Source organism: Eucyclogobius newberryi, unplaced genomic scaffold (genome assembly GCF_026437365.1).
Source record: "Eucyclogobius newberryi isolate DKJ021-1_F unplaced genomic scaffold, fEucNew1.0.hap1 SCAF_10, whole genome shotgun sequence".
Taxonomy (NCBI): Eukaryota; Metazoa; Chordata; class Actinopteri; order Gobiiformes; family Gobiidae; genus Eucyclogobius; species Eucyclogobius newberryi.
This window is the reverse complement of record NW_027315724.1, coordinates 23,649,269-23,669,320: the sequence shown is the minus strand read 5'-3', so window position 1 is coordinate 23,669,320 and position 20,052 is coordinate 23,649,269. Positions and strand designations below refer to the sequence as shown.

General features: G+C 39.7%; 3 protein-coding genes across 6 annotated transcripts in view; 1 reads left to right on the top strand and 2 right to left on the bottom strand.

The window, feature by feature from the left end:
- stx1a (syntaxin 1A (brain)) overlaps positions 1–14,813 on the bottom strand; it is a 38,572-nt gene extending 23,759 nt beyond the window's left edge. For all 4 annotated transcript variants that reach the window (XM_072464106.1, XM_072464103.1, XM_072464104.1 and 1 more), the window contains exons 1-3: positions 14,744–14,813; positions 5,532–5,609; positions 1,424–1,523 (exon numbers count right to left, since the gene is read on the bottom strand). In XM_072464106.1, the coding sequence (XP_072320207.1) occupies positions 1,424–1,523; positions 5,532–5,609; positions 14,744–14,773 (208 nt within the window). In that variant the 5' untranslated portion in view covers positions 14,774–14,813. The remainder of the gene's footprint in view (positions 1–1,423; positions 1,524–5,531; positions 5,610–14,743) is intronic.
- A 665-nt stretch (positions 14,814–15,478) lies between these two features.
- On the bottom strand, positions 15,479–18,528 carry bud23 (BUD23 rRNA methyltransferase and ribosome maturation factor). The gene is made up of 12 exons (XM_072464101.1): positions 18,340–18,528; positions 18,213–18,250; positions 17,975–18,070; positions 17,747–17,829; positions 17,509–17,605; positions 17,340–17,436; positions 17,223–17,273; positions 17,055–17,140; positions 16,238–16,283; positions 16,094–16,155; positions 15,749–15,838; positions 15,479–15,671 (listed from the first exon to the last, which is right to left on the bottom strand). The coding sequence occupies exons 1-12, from the start codon at positions 18,382–18,384 to the stop codon at positions 15,617–15,619; spliced, it is 846 nt and encodes a 281-aa protein (XP_072320202.1). The 5' UTR covers positions 18,385–18,528; the 3' UTR covers positions 15,479–15,616.
- A 222-nt stretch (positions 18,529–18,750) lies between these two features.
- On the top strand, positions 18,751–19,949 carry dnajc30b (DnaJ (Hsp40) homolog, subfamily C, member 30b). The gene is made up of 2 exons (XM_072464102.1): positions 18,751–18,961; positions 19,061–19,949. Exon 2 carries the CDS (start codon positions 19,081–19,083, stop codon positions 19,834–19,836), a length of 756 nt encoding a protein of 251 aa, XP_072320203.1. The 5' UTR covers positions 18,751–18,961; positions 19,061–19,080; the 3' UTR covers positions 19,837–19,949.
- Positions 19,950–20,052: the final 103 nt, after the last annotated feature.

Here is a 20,052-nt window from a genome sequence, read left to right as displayed (position 1 = left end):
AGGGGCGACGGGGTACCAAACATGCGGGCGCAGCCCGCATGTTTGGTCAAACAGTTGCAACGCTGCCAAAGGCAGCGTTGCGGGAGCAATAGGCCCTCCGCCCTGCTGGGGCTCGGGCCTAAATATTCCGATGCGAAAACAATGTTTCCCATTTTTCAAATATCATAAACTATACATTTTCCTCATGGTGTGGGTCCCTGGTCACTGACGGGTACTTTTGTTAATTTTGAGTGGGCTCCGCCCACTTTGTGTTTTTGCCCCTCTATACAGTAATAATGTTCAATTTTTGCATTACATGCTTATATGCACGGAACATACAAGAGATGGGGAACGTATTCGTGAGCTACTTAGGGCAAATGAGTGCTTTATATGGAAAGTGCTCGTTTAGTGTGCACTTTTGCACGGGCTTCGCCCGTTTACAACGGTAATGTTCCATTTTCCTACTACTAATTAGTATGCAAGGGGCGTGCGTGAGTGAAGGAGTGCGTTAGTGAGTGTTTGGAAGTGGGCAAGCGCTTCGCGCTCGATTTCGTGCGCACTTTCGCGGCCTTACGAGATTAATAGGCCTCTTGCCAGCTTGTGGCGCTTGGGCCTAATTATATTAAAAATGCACTTTCAATTACAGGGGAATATATATCAATGGAATCTGCTTTCTAAACACTTAACAATAATAGAAAGCCATTTTAAATTAAAGCTTTGCTGTTGCTTATGGGAATCCAAATATATACAAACACATTCAGGAATGTCACACAAAAATTACAAAACCATAGCTTCTGACAAAATATTATAAATTGGAGACAAAAGTGACAGAAACTACTCTAATTCAAGTAAATGCAACTGAGTACTACCCACCTCTGATTAAGTGCAAAAACAGAATTATACCAACTGCAATCTCGAATTACTAACCACACTTAGAATAAATTAAAGCACTTTCAGAGGTGCCTTAAATGTTGCTCTATGTACATTTTCTGGGGGCCTCCTGCTTGTCCTGTATGGAGATCTCCTTGCTTTGTCTGGAAAGTTCTACAGTAAGGCGTTAAACTTATCTATCTCCATGGAGACAAGTCGACAGATCTGTGGAGAGGCCACCCTGGTCACACCAAGACTGCATGTGTTTCAAGGTATATTTGAGAAATAAACATGCATAGAATTCATTAAGATAGACAAGTTTAATGCAATGCAGTGGAACATTCCAGGTGGAGCATTTATATATCCACAACTGCAAACCATCAGAAACTTTGGTCATCTTTTACTTCAAGGTTAAAATGATTTATCAAATGAGCTACAGAGCATTCATATCTCAAAAACGCAAAGATTCTAAAATTGTAAAAAGTAAAACAATTGGTTCGTTTAGTGCACCATGTTCCCCATCAATCAAGACGCTTTTTGACACAATTTGAATATCTATTGTGAGTGTACTTACTCTCATCTGGGTTGGGCGAGGCGAGGATCGCACTGTGCTGCCTCTTTACTTCCTCCACTTTCTCTGCCAAAGACTCGATGAACCCTCGGATCTCCTCCACCTGTCGACAAGAGACCCACGTAGAAAGCATTAAGAGACCCCTTGTGCGTCACGTTTCTGAGACTGGAAGCAGCGATTAAGTCGACTGGCACTGAAGTGAGGATGTCATTATCATATTAGAGGAAGAGCTGCAAAGCAAAGTGGTTTTCTGAAAATGGCACGAAGCCAATAACCAATTCCTTTTTTACAGTGTTCATTGATAAGCACTTGACGAGGAGGAAACGGCCAGGAAACCAAAATATTGACCCCATCACACAAGTAAAAGGATTAAGAACAGCTGTGATCCCTTACGTCATGAAGTTCCTTAAATTCGCATGTTAGTTCGTCTCTCAGCCCATTGACCTGCGTCTGTTTACACTGACTGACGGGTTGAGATGGAGCGACAGGTGCGAGGCCCTCAGATGATGACAGGAAGTGAGTGCATGGCATTAACAGGCACAGTCCAAGCAGCAGGTCAGCTCCCACTCAGCGGCCAAAGTGTTACTATGATCCACTGCCTAACGTAACATGGCTCATATCAAGGTCAGTGAAGACAGCCATCACCTCTATATGAAACAAATATCCACGTATGGATCTCTATGTGAAAAAAGAACTAAATTACAGCTGAAGTAAATGCAAAAAGTAAAGCTTGTTTTAGAATGTAAAGTATGTACATCATTTTCTCAAGACTTCAAATTTGCTTCTGAATTATGCTTGAGAACAAAAGAAAAAACAAAACAAAACCGAGTCAAATAATGCTTTATTTTTGTAACTGGCAATGGAATTTTGGAATGTTATAATAATTATATGTGCATGCAAATGGTATGTATCCTGATTACGTTTTAGGGTTGTCAAAAATGATGAAATTGGTAATACCTGTGGTAATGTGTAAATGTCTGTCATAATGTCATAATTTACTTTAATTCTAAGATATCCTTTACATCAGGGGTGGGAGGGCAATATTTTTCCTCCTCTTCGAATATGGCCCATATTCAAATCCAGGCCGTGACGGAGGGACAGACCAGAGGTGGGCAGTACTCAGTTACATTTACCCATTCACTTGAGTAACTTTTTCAATAAATTATCCTTGGAATAACTTTTTGACAATATACTTTTACTCCTACTAAAACGTTAGGTTGACAAAATGAAATGATTTGTTTCTCTTGCACAGCTCCTTCAGATATGATTTAGCTTATCTCATTTTTGTGTCCATCTTTTTAAAATACCAGATTATACTATACTATTCTATACTACTTTGTACTTCTATTTGAATAATATTATTTTAGTTGGTATTTTCTGTATTCCTTGTGTCGCATAATGCTCAGGTCTGTTTTACCCACTTTTAAGACTTATTCTTCCACTAACCATTCTTCCCCTTCTTGCTCCAGCTGCTGATTTTGTCCCAGGTTAAACATCTGGACAAACAGTAGGACACATCCGTCTCCATCCATCTCCACATAACTCACTATCACCGTCTCCTCCTCTGCACCTGCTCCAGCTGTATCCACATCCTCTTCAGCGCTGCTCCATCTGTATCTTCAAACCCGCCGGCCAATCCCTTCTCATTATTGTCTCATAATAATTTAAATTAACCACTGATCGGATCCGTTTTTAATAACATAATTTACTTCAGGATGCAGTCAGGAATAACGTAGGGCACCGTACAGACCCCTGTGGCGGGCCGCAAGCTACAACATATGGCATTCGAAGTTGGAGCGGCAGATATAGCAGCAGAGATACAACGAGAAGAGATGGTAAATGAGCAAAGTGTGGGAGAGTCTTTTTCAGGCTAATTCTATTGCTGTGGAAGAAATCATATTAAGAGACATTTAAGAGGAGTGTAAAATCTATCAAATATGTGAGGGAGTTAGGACAGTGGAAGGTCATCAACAAGTATTTACACTGGGTCCAATGAGGTTAATTTGGTGATGTGGGCGCCAATTGAAATAAAAAAGGAAGACAGCACCAAAATCTCTGTAAATAAGCTGACAAGACACGTCACAGTAACATCACGTGACACTTTGAAGACGACAACGAGTGAGCTATGCAGTCAAAAAGTACCACAAAACCAAGTTATTCAATGAGTGTTGCAGTCAAATCCACATTTATGATGCAAGTTTGTCACATTGTCATATATACAACACTGTTTTGTTTAAGGGAGTAGCATGTGTACATGTTGTTCTGCTCTGAAAGTTCCAAACCTGGGACAAGAGCCCACGGAAAATGTGGCTTGCTTCTGCTCTGTTCACACTTGCATCATCAGCTGAAACATTTAAGAGCCTTCAAAAGCTTCATAAGAGATGATAAATGAGACTAATAACAGGAACACATTATAGAAGCACTTTTATCTTTAGAACAGCATGCTATTTTAACCACTGACAAGCCAGAATGTCACCTTAATAAAGAGGCCATGTGTTCTGATTCTTTGTGCAACAGCTTGAGTATTCATTATACTCATTAAGGTCTCAGATCAGCACATATTGCTCAACACAGACACAAGTCCACGCACACACTTGCCGCTCAAAGCTGTGAAGTAAACATACAACATATGGTACCAAGTCATGCCTATACACATGCAGACAGGAGGCTGAGAGGTAAACAGGTCCATCAGATGTCATACCTACTGTTGAACACCCTGACACAAGAAAAGAGTTTATTATGGTTCCATCTGTGGAGCTTTATGTCCATAATAATGTCTGCATGAAGGAATGACATCACCAGTGAGTTTTTAAATTACTGTGATACTGTAAATCAGACTTCAACCTCTTATTACATCATTTTAAAAGTGTCATTCACACGTTCTCTTCCACTGTAAGATAGCTTTGGTATGTCAGATTTGAGACTAAAGGCAACACAATTGGAGATGTATCATACAAGACAGGAATTATTTTGTTTGTTTCTATAACACTAAACTTATAGAAGAATTTGAACTACAAGGTTTAACAAATGTAAAAAAGTGCATAGTCTGTAATTGAAATGATAAGGATGTAGTTATGCTATACATTCCATATCAGTAACAAATTGGCCCTATCTGCCATCTTCATGAGCTTGATGCATAATAAAGCCAGGACAGTGGCTGCAGTAGTGGTCAGTCATTCACTGAGAATGTAATTAACAACACAGTTGGAGTGAGAGCCTCCTCGTCACATGGCATTAGGCCGTCCTCCACACACTTGGATAAGACCCAGTGTATAAAGGTGTACAATCTAAAATGCTCTCCACAGTTTTAACCTGTTTCCAACCGCCGAGTCTTATTTCGACTCTAATAGAGATTTGACTTTATTACATGAAAAAGCTATTGCTCCTTTCAATTGTTTTTAAATGGTGAGAAGTGCAACAAAACGTGTCACTCCTATTGACACATTCCATTGTTTTATCTGCTTCACAGGTCACACTTTGGTCATGTCTTTGTGATTTTATTGTATTTTTCCTTCCTGTTTGAATTGCCTTGTGTACAAAATGTGCTCTACAAATACAACTTGCCTTGGATAATTGCCATATTAAAGTGCAACTGCCATTCAACCTCACAGGATGATTCTAACAGGATTTCTGTTCGGATACTTCTTTTATATATTACACTTTTTCACTTCCAAAGCATAATTAGACATTCATTAATCATCATCATCATCATCATCATCATCATCATCATCATCATCTGTATGAAATGTTGTTTAACAATCGTGAAAACCACATACAATTGAATTCTGTGCTGAATCAAATATAATGCACTGCAGGCAGCCTAACTCTATCTGCCACAAGCTGCATCCTGTGTCTGAATCCAAATCAAAAAGAACATAGAATGCAATAATTCTTTCCGCTGGTTAATGTTATCATCAATATTTAAAGTTTTCGAGCGGATGTTAAAAGTATAATGTTGGAGAATTGATTTATCTTTGCAGCTCTGGAGATTGCACAAAAAATCTTGCTACTTTTTGACCTTAGTATTGTCTCAAGCCCAAAGTAGTCCCAGCACTAATAATAAATGCATCATCTCGACCTCATGTATGGATGGAAATAAAGCCTTTTTTACCTGGTCAAAGAACTCGTCCATGAAGGCTTTCTCCATCCCCACAGCGACTTCATCCTCTTCCTCTGCCGTCTCCTTCCCCTGGATAGAAAACAAACCACAAGCATTAAGGAAAACAAGCTCATGAGAAAATCCGTATGAATTTCAATTAGAGAATGCAAATCAGAGAAGTATCAGAATTTCACAAGAGGTTCCTTCAAGGTTAAATAAAGCAGCATTCGTGCCCCTCCGTTTCACCTCCCCCCCATCAGCGGATTAGAAACAGAAAAACACTTAAACCACAATTGTAATTAAATCCACAGGTCGAGTGATTAAGGACTTGTTATTGAATTTGGACCGTGGAGAAAGTGACATTTAAGCAACGCATTCCACAAACGCACACATGATAATTAATTATATGCAGGAAAACGTGCGATTGCCTTTACACTAGCGATAGCAGTAATAGACATTAGCATAAAGCAGAGAGAGAGAAATGATGAATACTCTGATGGTGCGATGCTGTTGCACTTGATCAAAGGGACTTGTTTGGATGCAAGCTTTTCAAAAAATCCAACCAATCACTAAAGGTAAGTCAAGGTTTTAAAGCTGATGTGTCTGATTTGCTAATTTATTTTTGTGAAAAGAGGAAGGATTTCAATCGGTTTGACTAGTTCTTCATAAACCCTTTGGCACAGCAGTATTCACAGCTTTAGAACAAGTTTTTTGGAAAATGAAATCGGGAGGACCACCAACGCACAGCCAATCAGCTCTCATTCCAATGCCTTATATAGCGTTTCTGATTGATCACATGTTTCACAATTACATCATTTATACATTTTATCTCCATTTATAGTTTTTTTACAAAACAAACCAAAAATAAACAGAAAAAGAACATGAAAATACTAAAAATAACAAGAGCAGTCCGCAGTTAAGTACCCATTTCTCCATTTTGAAATTCACTGTAAACGTCGGTCTTTCCACTTTATAAATGTCAAATGTTATTTCTGTCCAGCCTTGTCCCTGCCCCCTAAAGCTACATTCCACAGGTATCCATCTAGTTTTTGCATTGTGGGAGTTTTACAGGTACATTATTTTAAAGTAAAATGGAATGTCGGTGTTGAAGACTGTGCCTCACTAATCTCAGGCCAGTATTTATGAATAATAGGCCCAAAACAAAGGATAGGGATGAGCTACTCTGATTACTTTTACAATACACTTTATAGGGAAACATTTACACATTTACAAGGCAGGAATTGGGTAATGCAGCTGTAAAGTAAAAGGCCAAATCAAAATGAACAACAGAGAACGCGTCACAAAGGAACGGTTTAATTGCTTTTGCATATTCACTCACACATTTTACACATCCAAGTACACCATACGGCGAGATGCAAGTAGAGTAAATAACCCACATGTTAATCGTTACAAGCAGCTGAAAGTGGGTGTTTTATTTTGCAACACCATGTGGGATTGCAGCACAGGGAGCTGGCGTTACACTGGAGATCACAGGAAAGTACGGACCAGAAAAAGAATAGAGAGTGGAGGAGGACAGAAAAAGCTCCGGCCCTCAAGAGTGTTCCCGTGGAGCGGTCACACAGCAACGCAGGAGACGGGCAGAGGCTTGACTTCAGACACATCGAAAGTAGAGTCTGCACAAAGAGCACCAAACGCCACTCCGGGTCGTTCTTCCTCTGTGCTCTTTTCTGCTCACAAACACAGCGGGCGCACTGGAAGTCAAAGGCAATGCATTCGATGGACACTGGCGGATTATAAGGGCATGTAGGGGTACTCGGGGGTTAAATTGTGACTGGGTTGAATTCATTCGATAAAATAAGTGCATTTTAGATCGTAATAATATAGCTTGTACTTAAACAGGCAAGCGCTTTTTGATTATAACTGAATAGATTATCAGTATATGTTACAGGGCGGTTAATAAAGGAGAAATGTAATGCAGCTTTTAACTGTGTCATAATTGTTTTCCCTTCTCATTTACCCAGTTGAATTTATAGTTAGAGTGATTCGAGCACGTTTGAGTCATCACTATTCTTCTGTATTCAAGACTCGATTGTTCCCACCCCTACCACCTACTGCTTTTTTTGGCATGTAGGCTTTACTAGACAGGACAGCCTAGCGTGAAATGGGGATGAGAGAGAAGGGACGACACGCAGCAAAACCAGTGCAGGCGGCTACACATGGACCACCCGCCCTAAAGCTTTCAACTTGTTTCTTTTCTTTGCTATGGAATCTACCTATATGACAAGCGTCTACACAGAGTTGTTTATTTAATTACGTTGTTAAAGGTCAATTTAAGCTATTTAAACTGTCCAAAGTATAAAATAATGATCCACGGTTGTCATATCTAGTAAAGAGTAGACACAAGCATCTTAACCACAGTGTGTCATCATCGGGACACAACCCTTCAACACACATTTTCCCCTGGAGCTCATACTGTATTTGTCTGCCCTTGGCTTGGTTATACAATTAAATCTCCATTAAGAGAGTTGTCCTCAGTCCGGACAGTGAACCTCCAAAAACGAACAGTCTTGGGCGTACAAAACAAATAAAAGAATCAACACAGACAGAAAAAGTGCCGTGGTAACAGTTGGTTTAAGTGTGTCAGCAAAGGTTTCAGGCACAGACTATGTTTTAAAGGAATGAGACAGGTCAAGAAGATATAAACTCAAGTGGGAAACTCTTTTATTGTCCTTCTGTGTTCCTATATTAAAGCAAAGACTTTTCTTCTATCTCAACACAGCAGCTAATACAGCTTCCTCCATTCCCTTCAGAAATGACTCATAAAATGTGTGTCAGATAGGATAATTACTTATATGTTTATAATTATGATATTACAGCAAGGTACTGTTGTGGAAAAATATAACCTGGTCCTTTCCTTTTTGATTTTCAATTCCATTTCAGTTGGATTTAGTTCACACAGTCAACAGCCTGATACAACTCCTCTTAGCCTGAAAATGTACATGTCCGGACCTCCTGGAGTGACTAGGAAGTTCCCCGTTTTGTTTCACACTAGGACAAAGCCAGCAAGACATGTGAATTGAATTAATGCAAATGTTATATACTGTCCTCCTCTCCTTTTGCTCCTTTGTCCCTCTGTACCTGAGAGACCAGTGATCGGGAACTTTCCGTGTGTGTTGGGTCATGTGACTAATGTGTATAAATAAGGAGGACCTGGGAGAGGCAGAACTGAGCATATAATGTACCAGAGAGAGAGAAACGCCTGATTAAATCACCTTAACATTGAGACAAAGCAACTCGCTTCCTTGCCTTATTTTTGCCATAACAGTACAATTTGATGTATGGGAATTCCTACAACGCACAAGGATGGATGTATCTTTTTAAAGCCCTGATTGTGACTTTGGATTTCCCGACTGAAATATAATGCCAATGAGAGAGGTTGAAATCAATATAGTGATGAAACAATCAAATGAATTATAATATCGCACAATGTTCTGAAAAATGGAGAGAACCAAGATGCTAATCAACAGGTAAAGTGACAAGTTATTACATATAGAGGATTTTCAGCAATGGCTCAGAGGACAGTAACACATATAATCCACACGGCACTTTGTAACTTTCAGAATGGGAGTGATAGATACTGCAGTGTGAGTGTATGAAGTTTCTCCCTGATCGCCTGGCTCTGTGTCCACCCTCTTTAATCATCTTCATTTTTTCACCTGTCCATCATCCGCTCGCCTCCTCCACTCATTAATACATCTTTCCCACACAATACACACACAGCTGTCAAGTCTGCAGACCACCACAGATGCATCCGTGCCACAGACACGAGCAAGAAAAAGACATCTCAGTGTTTTCTCCACACACGGCAAAGCGAAACATTCTGCTACGTGGGTTTAATGACCAGTAAATCGCACTCAATCCCTCGGACCCATCAGATTATATTATAACGCTCATTTAAACATGATTAAACTATTTTAAACATGTCGTGGAGTAATCACCAATCTGGGTAATCCTGACATGGTTCCTATTTGATTAATTGTAACTTAACCTTAAATAAAACAATAACTTTTTATTTCACTTAAGTTACACCTTGACACTTTCTGTGATCCGTCTTATAGGCAACAGAAAGTTATGAAATACAATATATTTTTGTATAAAACATAATCTGAGAAGGATTTGAGAGTAAATTTTGCAGAGTAAAGGTGGATCACGTCGTGTCTGCAAACACGACAGTCAGTACATTTTCTATTATTTTCCAGCTATTTAAGATAAGATAAGATAATCCTTTATTGTCCACACATGGGGAAATTTCATTGTTGCAACGCAGGTAGATACAGAGAAAAAGGACAGATCACTTATAGGAAGTTTAAAAAATAGAAGAACTCTTATAAACAAAACTCTTATAAAAACACTCTTAATTTACAAAGACTTGTCTTTAATTTGTTAAGCAACGAAGTAGTAAATGGGTGCAAACACTTATTATATTGTAATTATAAGGACTTCTCCAGTACTGTTTACAGAAGCTTGAAGTTTGACGTTAAATATAACCTTTAACCCTTGGTCCTCAATAAGGACATTAGCAGGAAATATCAAACTACATATAAATAAAGTGAAAATATGGCATGGTTGAATGGAAACAAAGAGGAAAATGGAAAGGAGAAAACAAACACACACACTTACAGGCCTTGAACGAGAGCTTCAGCCGATTAGTTAATGTGTCACTCTCAGTAACACACAGTGACACAGAGTTCACCACAAACATACACACAGTCTCACAACTAACTGCACCCGGCAACACTGCCCAGGAACGACCAGCAGATTATTCAATGAAGGCTGAACGGATTTTGTGATAACTGCCCTCAAAATGACTCCTTAATTCTCTTTCACTCATATGGTCTAATAAATCACCATTACTATGTGACTATATAAAATCAATAGCTTCTGGAGGATATCGTAAAGAAACAGACAGACATAAAACACGACTGGACCTACGTTTTGAAGAACAGGTTCACTTGAGATGACTTATGCAAGTTTCTAAAATGATCACGATTGTTTAGTGCTTACGATTACTGTCATACTGTCATACTCACACGCAATTAATGTCATTCATGTGCATACAACTGATGTAAATAAGAGTGTTTACTTTACCATTATTATTAGTATTATTTGTCTTATGCCAGCTATTTTTAAATTTTAATTTTTTTAATTATTATTATTATTTTATTGTATCTTATTTTTTATTTTTATTTTGTTTTCTTCCCTCCATTCCCTACCAAGATATGAGATGACCTGTTTACAGGAGTTTTTGTTAATAAGAGTTCTTCTATTAAGTGTTTTTTTAAACTTCCTATAAGTTATCTGTCCTTTCCCCCTGTATCTACTGCGTTGTAACACCAACATTTCCCCATGTGCGGACAATAAAGGCCTATCTTATCTTATTATCTAGTGCTCTGAATAAGCTTGATTACCAATTAACTGAATAATCTCAAAGTTCATTATTCAAAATCTATCCTATTTTTTCAAGCCAATCACCCATGTTTGTTTGCAAATGGAAGATTTATAAGATAAGATAAGATAAGATATTCCTTTATTGTCCCACATGGGGAAATTTCATTGGTGCAACGCAGGTAGATACAGAGGTAGAAACAGAAGAACAGATATTATAGAGACTAAACTTTTGGAATGGTCTGGACACAACATGCGATAGATGAACGTGACCCTCAGTGACGTGTGAATTGTGAAATGGCCTCATCAGTGACTTTCCCTCTGGGTTCAGAGGTGGATGAAGCTGACAAACATCAGATCAGTGCCATCTGTCAGTAAATCAGTGTTCTCTCAACTGGGAATGCAGTGCACGAGCAGAGTGGACTTCTGGAGAGCGCAGCTATGGGAGCGCTTAATGAGCAGTTGGAGGTGCTCAGACATGGGCAGGTGCACAGCTCATAAAGCGGCTTTATGTGCACATGGGCAGCGCAGGTGACAAACCCGCACTCACATTATTATATCTCAGTATGGCCCAATATCCTGTCAGACCACGAATACACACGGGCAACGCATCACCAATAAAATTACATCCCATATTTGCCCTCGTCTTCCCACTTTCACAATACTGAGGTCTTATTTAGGAAGATGAGATATAGCGGGTGGATACGATTTAAAAAAAATCATTATAAAAATCAAATGTACACAATGATGTAACAAGAGAGCGAATATGTAAATAAAAGCAAAGTGCATGCATGAAAATATCAAATCAAATACACTAAGATAAGATAAGATATTCCTTTATTGTCCCACATGGGGAAATTTCATTGGTGCAACGCAGGTAGATACAGAGGTAGATACAGAAGAACAGATCAGTTATAGGAAGTCTGAAAAACACTTTCAGTAGAAGATCTCCTATAAATAAATAAAAACTCCCATAGACGAATAAATAAATAAATACCAAGTTAACAATTTTTTACTCTTTTAAAAAAAAAAGACAAGGTTATCTTTGTTAATATTTAAACATTTAACATTTTGTAAGGCTCTAATCAAATTCATGGACACCAGCGTTTACTGACACCAGCAGCATTCATGGACACCAGCAGCATTCATGGACACCAGCGTTCATGGACACACCAGCGTTCAAGGACACCAGCGTTCATGGACAAACCAGCGTTCATGGACACCACCAGCGTTCATGGACACCACCAGCGTTCATGGACACACCAGCGTTCATGGACACCACCAGCGTTCATGGACACCACCAGCGTTCATGGACACCACCAGCGTTCATGGACACACCAGCGTTCATGGACACCACCAGCGTTCATGGACACCACCAGCGTTCATGGACACCACCAGCGTTCATGGACACCACCAGCGTTCATGGACACACCAGCGTTCATGGACACCACCAGCGTTCATGGACACACCAGCGTTCATGGACACCACCAGCGTTCATGGACACACCAGCGTTCATGGACACCACCAGCGTTCATGGACACCACCAGCGTTCATGGACACACCAGCGTTCACGGACACACCAGCGTTCATGGACACACCAGCGTTCATGGACACCACCAGCGTTCATGGACACCACCAGCGTTCATGGACACCACCAGCGTTCATGGACACCACCAGCGTTCATGGACACACCAGCGTTCATGGACACCACCAGCGTTCATGGACACACCAGCGTTCATGGACACCACCAGCGTTCATGGACACACCAGCGTTCATGGACACCACCAGCGTTCATGGACACCACCAGCGTTCATGGACACACCAGCGTTCACGGACACACCAGCGTTCACGGACACACCAGCGTTCATTCGCTGAAAATGAGCAACTTCAGATTTGATATTGTTGGATTGAGTGTCATCCAGTGTGTTCACATCCATAACCGTGAAGAGGTGTTTGTGTTGAGACGAGATGACGGAGCTGTGAATATTATCTGGGAGCTGTGTGGATATTATGTAACTCTTTCAATCAGACTGCATCAAATAAAAGAGCCTACTACCTTGGGAATCCTCACAGCCTGTCCGACATGAAACGCTCAAAGAAATATCCATCCAAATTGGCGAAAACATGTTTAATTTACAATGCATCAATTGGACCATGATGGGTCCTGATTGAGACCCTCCTGGGACCACCGCCCTTCCATAACCCGTGAGTGAGCCATCTGGTCACACAACACATTTCCCTGCAGATATTATTTGTTACCTTCTATAAATTATGCGCCATTCTATTTATCTGAAAAGCATCGTGTCTACAATTTGATTAGTGATCCATGTTTCAATGAAGGCAAGATTATCAGGTTAATTGATTTTTAATATTTTATATCATTATTCAGGTCACAATACAGCAATGGACTTCATGGTAAAATGTAAATCAGTACAGAGGATACTTGTGATACTTTAAACAACATACATTAATTATACATTGTTATACACTTGTTCATCTGCTGGCTGCTTCATTAGGGCTGAATTTGCAGGGCGTATTCACAGGACAATTGTATTCTAATGGTACATTCTGTGGACATACAATTCAAAAATATTTAGTTATTCTCTACATGATCAAATCATAATTCAGGTTTATTAAGCTCCGAGTGGGATGCCAGATTGTGGACTGTGTGTTGACATAATGTATTGTATCGTGGGGCAATACCCAGCCCTATTTCAAAGTGCACTAAGTGTGGCATTAACATCTGAGAGAACTAAAATATCAAGCACAAGAATCCCATGTATCTCAGGTTTAATACATTACTAATACATGTTTAGTTGTTCGCAGGGGCGATTTGCTAAAATTGCTGCTTGAAATTGCGATTTAGCTTCCAGGGTGATTCATCTTGAAGTGAAATGACCTTTTAGAACTGTGAATGAATTAAAAAAAGGGCAGGGTTAAATTCTTCTTCAATTACCTTGGCTTGGGAGTGGCTCAATAATTGGTTTTATAAAACAGCAATGTGCAAATGAAGGAATATTTTAACTCTAAGGCATGATGTCAAACAGGATCCACACATCTGTGCAGACATTGAAATAAATCAAAAGTGGAGTGGGGTTGGATATAGGCTATAGGTTGGATAAGTGCTTAGTTGTTCCCTTGAGGCGCGTTCATAGAAGTTGACTGAAAGCAGAGAAGCTGTAAATTGTTCCTCCTCTCGCAGCTTAATTGCCAATTACGCGCATCCGAGACGTCAGACTGCACGCTCAGGCGCACCGGAATTCCTATAGAGAATAATGAGCGAGTTTGGTCTTCTTATTTATGGTTATTTATGCACCTGTCATGGAAAGAAAAATAACCCCGCACTCAGAACAGGGGACATTTCTCATCTGGGACCGATCTCCGACTATAAACAAACAAGTATATTTGGACAGATCGATTCCCCGTCGCCCACATCGTTTCTGTCTAAATCCGAACATCTGAAGCCTATAAATAACTGACACTTAAGACAATTGCTCTTTAATGACACGAGCACTAAACCTCAAACTGTGTCTCGTGTTTTTTGCAAGTTTTACTGTGTCAGTCAGGTACAAATGAGACTATTTTAATTTGATGATACTCAGACACTAAATGTAAAGTAACCAGATGCTTGATGCCTTTAATTCGCCAACACCAACATCAAAGCCAAATCAAATCACAACTGTTGCTCAGCGCATGAACCGCCTTAGTCTCGGATCATTTGAAACCCAATTGATCCAGAACACGTCCTTCTTTTTCCCTCTTGATTTGCGAAAGCCACAAGTTCGCTGAAGTTAAAATGCGCGTTTACCGCAACTTACCTGTCGAAGTTCTTGCATACGGTCCTTCATGTCTGTCCCTACTCTTCTCTCCTCGATCGTTTATTTCCCAGGAGCGTGGAGGAGGATGGCGTGATGCTGGAGACGCGGCTGTTTCCCCCGGTGTTGCGCCTCCTCTCCGCGGGTCTGGATGAGCGGGGTCTGGATGCAGCGGATGAGGCTGGAGACGCTTCACGCAGCTTCGCGCCGCCGGTGACGTGCGTGCTGAAAGGTGAGGCGCCTTCCGCGGTTTAACCCATGACACACCGCCAACTTCCTCTTAATTTACAACAGAGGCTGATTCTTTCCAAAAAGCTCATATACATATATATATTTAAGTCTATGCATTGCACTCTCGTTGAGATAAAGTGTAAACCGAGCAAATACTAAAAAGAGTAAAAGTGAAATTGATTGGTCGACTGCACAGATCTACTGCTGGTGGGTTTATCGATTAAACAGGTTCAGATGGTTCAGAGCAGATACGCCCCGGTGTTCATGGGAAATGCACAGGCTCTGGCGCCCCCTGGTGTTCAAAAGCAGAGACAAAGTGAAAACTACAGGCTATAAAAACGCCACAGACACACACACAAAAAGTTACATAAATACAAGACAAGTGTATGATTAAGAAAAAGTAGTTTGCATGGCTGCTTTTGATGTTGAAATGTTGAAAATGTTCACATGAAATCTACAAAAGCCACTGTACATTGGATGAACTTTAATATAGATGGCAAACATTATTTTCCTGAATATTTATTTGGCCTATATAACTTCTTGACAGAATGAAGTGAAGATGGTTTGACTCTACAGCCTTTCGCACTTGGCAAGGATAAGTTATTAAAAAAAAAAAAAAAAAAAAAAGGCAAAGCTGAGTAGAAGCTAGAAATGAGGTCTTCTCTGACGTCCGGTGTACTTTGTATCTGCCCGAACACCCCTGAAAGAGAAAAATAGACATTAGCAATTAATAACATCCATGAAATATTTAAAACGGTATTACTAAAATATACAAACCGTCCTTGTCTTCTTCTCCTCTCCTTTTTCTCTAAGATCCAATCTTTACCCTTTTTTGCTGATTTCCCCTTCATATTTTTGAAGCGGTTCCTGTGTGAAACATTAATTTGTGAGAATAACATAACTCCGAAAACTCAAAATGAATCTTAAATGTTCAAGGCAGGAAAACCCGTCTGTTAGGGTTTTGAATCAGACAGGACGATTTTCCTTTGTTTTATGTTTGGTCATCTGGCTCACCAAAGGCAGGGATAAGTAATAATCTGCACTTTGTTTAAACCAAGACCTTTGTATAATATGGTAAAAACAAGGTGAAAATTATTTTAAATGATGAATGAAAGCGGTTACCTTTGTCCTGTGAACTGAACTTGGTTTGGCACCGTTTTATCTGACGTTTCTGTTCCCAAACCCTAAAAATGAATAAACCAGACTTCACATATTCAGCGCGGAGCATAAATATCATGTATTTAGAATGTGTGGGCTCTTTCTTACCTTGGGAAGGACTCCTGACACTCCAGCAAACAGACACAAAAAGAATCTGTAAAAGACATTAATGAAAAGACAAACTAAGAAAACATATATTAAACTGAGTGCTTGATAGACATGGTAGATTATTACAAATTTACTATTTTGGAAAGAAAAGAGAATTAAGATCCACAATATTTCTTGGGTATTGACTACATAAATTTGCCATATTAATCCTAGTCCTTTCAACTGACTAAAATACCATTAGTTTGTTTGTGCTTACAGAGAAGACATTGAACTTTGGGCCAGTTTGTTTCATGTGGATAGGCCCAGTTAGTATAGAGATGTAAACATATCACAACATAACATTTTGACCCATCAGTCATAATAAAACGGGCAGTGAACGCTGGTTATATTCATGAGTTTTGTTACATAACATCTTCCTGATTAGGAGGGACTTTTTGTAAGTATTATAATTTATGACATTTCCCCATGTGTGGACAATAAAGGAATATCTTATCTTAATTATTACTTGGTGGGATAAAACAATTAGTAACTATTAAACAGTTATTACAAATATTTAGGGGTTGCACATCTTTTAAAAAAAGATTATCTCACATGAAGCCTTCCTCAGAGCGATTGCCAAAACACATTAGCAGTTTTTGTAGCCAAAAAAAAAAAAAAGTTACGTATCTTGCCCAATTTTATATTGTTAAATAATAATAATAGTGGTTATCTTTTTGGGGTTTAGCACTCAAGCCTTGAAGACGCGTAACCTTCACCCTTTTACATTATTATTAAACATATTTAAATAGTTGAAAAATATGTTTGGTAGAAAACTGACTTTTTGGCTTTGCTGCTGTTGGGGTAATCGACCACGATGCCTCCACTAAATCCCGCCTTCATGGCCTGTGTCGTGATCAGTTCAAGCTTTAGAAAAGGAAGAAAACCTTTGTTATTTTACGTTAATATGTCAGTTAAAAACAATCATCACATCAAGATATGTTTTTACCTGCTCCGAGTTCTCAGGATAAAGCTGAAAAACTGCACGACCTCCCCTCGACTGACAGATAAAGTTAACATATATTTAGAATGCATTTACTCACCATATTCAAACATTCAGACTTACCAGAGAGGAATACAAGGTGCTGAAGAAGGTGTATAATCTCTTTGGAGGACTGTGTGTCCTCTTGTCAGCATTGCAGAGCCATTGAAGAGCAGAAATACTGACAGGGAAGAGATTACATTCTTAATAATGTATAATACAAGGTTTTGTTTCAAGTAAAAGTATTCTTTACCTAATACATCCATCAAAGGTGCCAGGTCTGAAAGGCATTCCCTCCCCCATATCTCCCACCAAGAGGTCCCCTTCAACATCTCGATCAAGAGCAACATCTGAAAACATAGAACATTTTTACCATTTTAACTGCTTTACTTATTTATCTGAAGAATGATAGTGCACCTAAACATGGATACACTTACACAAAATTATTTTTCTTCATGTTTGTCTTTTATCCTGAACATACTTTCACTCACCAAGCATTGATGTACTGATGTCAACTCCAACCCAATAGTGTCCCTCTTCTGAGAGGTAATCTCCACTGAGTCCAGAGCCACACCTGTCACACACAAAATAAACCTCAAAGATGAATTAGGTGTGTGTAAAATATAAGTACCGAAGCATCCATGGCCTTGTGTGTTATTGTAATGATCTTGTGCCCATTTTTTCCACGATCACTCAGCCGTTTAAAAGATAAACCTTACCCCACATCCAGCAGGTAACAGGGCTGTTCTTCTGGCAGGTTCAAGAGCTCCACAGCTCGCTCTGACATTTGTGTTTGGATCTCTATCATGCGAGAGCTGAGTGAAACAAAAATGTAAAATATTTATTTATACAATGCACGTTGGAACAAACAATAATGTAATAACAGCATCTTGTAAAGGTGTCGTGATGATGGAAAACAACACGGAGATTTGGTATAATTTGCATGTCTGCACTCACTTTTGAGAATATTTCTTTGCCTCTTCGTCATTGTAAAACTGTTGGAAATATAATAGAAAACATTACACAAGGCGTTTACAGTACAGTGCTGTACAGTTTAGGCTTGTCAGACAAAAGACGCCTTTACCACTTCAGGGGGAGCCGTGTGCTCAGGGCGGCGACTACTGGACATGACTCTGTGCTGAGAGATGAAATAAAAGCAGAGAAATTCACCAACAAAGTTTAAAAAACAAATGTTGTTCGCTGTTACACGTGCAGAAATATGACGTCAAAAACACGCGACTTTAGAGTTTCTTCTTCTATGGGGACCTTTGCCTACATCGCCGCCTACTGTTCAATAAAAGAAATACAAGTTATGAAATCTCTAACATTCAAACTTACAACAGTGGGTTCAAAATAAATATAATAAATCATGTTTTATGGCTGTATGTCAACTGCCTACAATATTTGGTGGGTTGAAAATGTTGTAAACAAACGCGTGTCTCTTTACTTTCTGTAAACAAAGGATGTGATTGGTTCTTCTTTGAGTTACGTAGATAAGCTTCCGTCCTCACCGAGTTCTCCTGTCTCCGGTAAAATGGCAGAGGTCGGTGACAGGCTGAACAGCAGAGCATTTGTTCGTTGTTAGCGTTCAGAAGCAGAGACACGACACATGTTTTTACTCCTGCTCGAGGTGTGGGTCCATTGCAGACTCACAGCACATATAATGAAGAATAATCGACAAGGAATCAACCTCAAGTCCAACCACTGTAAGCAATTCAACGGGGAAGTGGAAACGACACTTGCTTATTTCACTCATTTATTGTAGATTTGCTTTTCTGGAAATGAAATTGGCTTGTATTTTTCAGCTTAGCCTATATCTGGCAGAATGACACCCTGGGCAAGAGGAGTTGTTTGTGCCTGTCCAGACACCTTCAGGTACACCCAGCAGGTCAAAGCTTTCTGCACGTTTGCATTTCTTCTGCCAGAGCAAAAGTTCAAGACACCTCCAAGAGTGCTGCTCTTTACTAAATTACAGTCCTGCAGCGGCACCAGGCACTACAACTGGAGAGGAAGAGACAGCCACAACAGGGATGCTGCTTTTCCACAGAATACCAGGACTGCCTATTATGATGTCCTCAAAGTGACCCCTCATGCCACACAGTCTCAGATCAAAACAGCTTACTACAAACAGTCCTTCATATACCATCCTGACAAGAACCCAGGCAACGTGGAGGCAACGCAGATTTTCTCACAGATCAGCGAGGCCTACAGTGTACTGGGAAACCTCACCCTGAGAAGGAAATATGATCGGGGCATCCTGAGTGATTCTGATCTTCGAAGTCCAGGTAAACCGTCCAAAGACAGTCCCAGCAGTAGGCAGACAGGACCTACATCACACCAGAGGGCCAGGCAGTTTACCCAACGAAGAGGAAAGGTCTTTTTTGATTTTGATGCCTTTTATAAAGCTCACTATGGAGAACAGCTGCAAAGGGAGCAAGAAATGAGAGCCAGGAAGCAGCGCATGGAAGAAATGCAAGAGAAGAACAAGAAGGCATGGCAGGAGCAAAAGATTTTTGAAATTCTTGTGACTGCATTGTTCGCATCAGCCGGGCTCATCATCTATAACATTAAGAATTCCTGATATCATTTTATTTAGGTTTAGCTAATTCAATATTCAGATTATTCAACTTTAATTGAGTTGTGTGCTGTGACATGTTAAGTTAATGCACATTTGAATTAAAGTAAATGTATAATCCAGTTCCTTTTACACCCTTTATATACATTCATAAACAATTGCTAAAGTTTAACCAGTAGGAAATTGTCATATATATGATCAATATCAGATTCATATTCTACA

What these genes read in the sequence shown, in the direction of transcription:
- bud23 (XM_072464101.1), bottom strand. Translation starts at nt 18,384, where the DNA reads ATGTCCAGTAGTCGCCGCCCTGAGCACACGGCTCCCCCTGAAGTG. An exon ending in GCAAAGAAATATTCTCAAAA is followed by an intron (nt 18,071 to 18,212) that starts GTGAGTGCAGAC and finishes TGTTTCACTCAG; the next exon opens with CTCTCGCATGATAGAGATCC. An exon ending in AACAGCAGCAAAGCCAAAAA is followed by an intron (nt 16,284 to 17,054) that starts GTCAGTTTTCTA and finishes TGTCTTTTACAG; the next exon opens with ATTCTTTTTGTGTCTGTTTG.
- dnajc30b (XM_072464102.1), top strand. Translation starts at nt 19,081, where the DNA reads ATGACACCCTGGGCAAGAGGAGTTGTTTGTGCCTGTCCAGACACCTTC.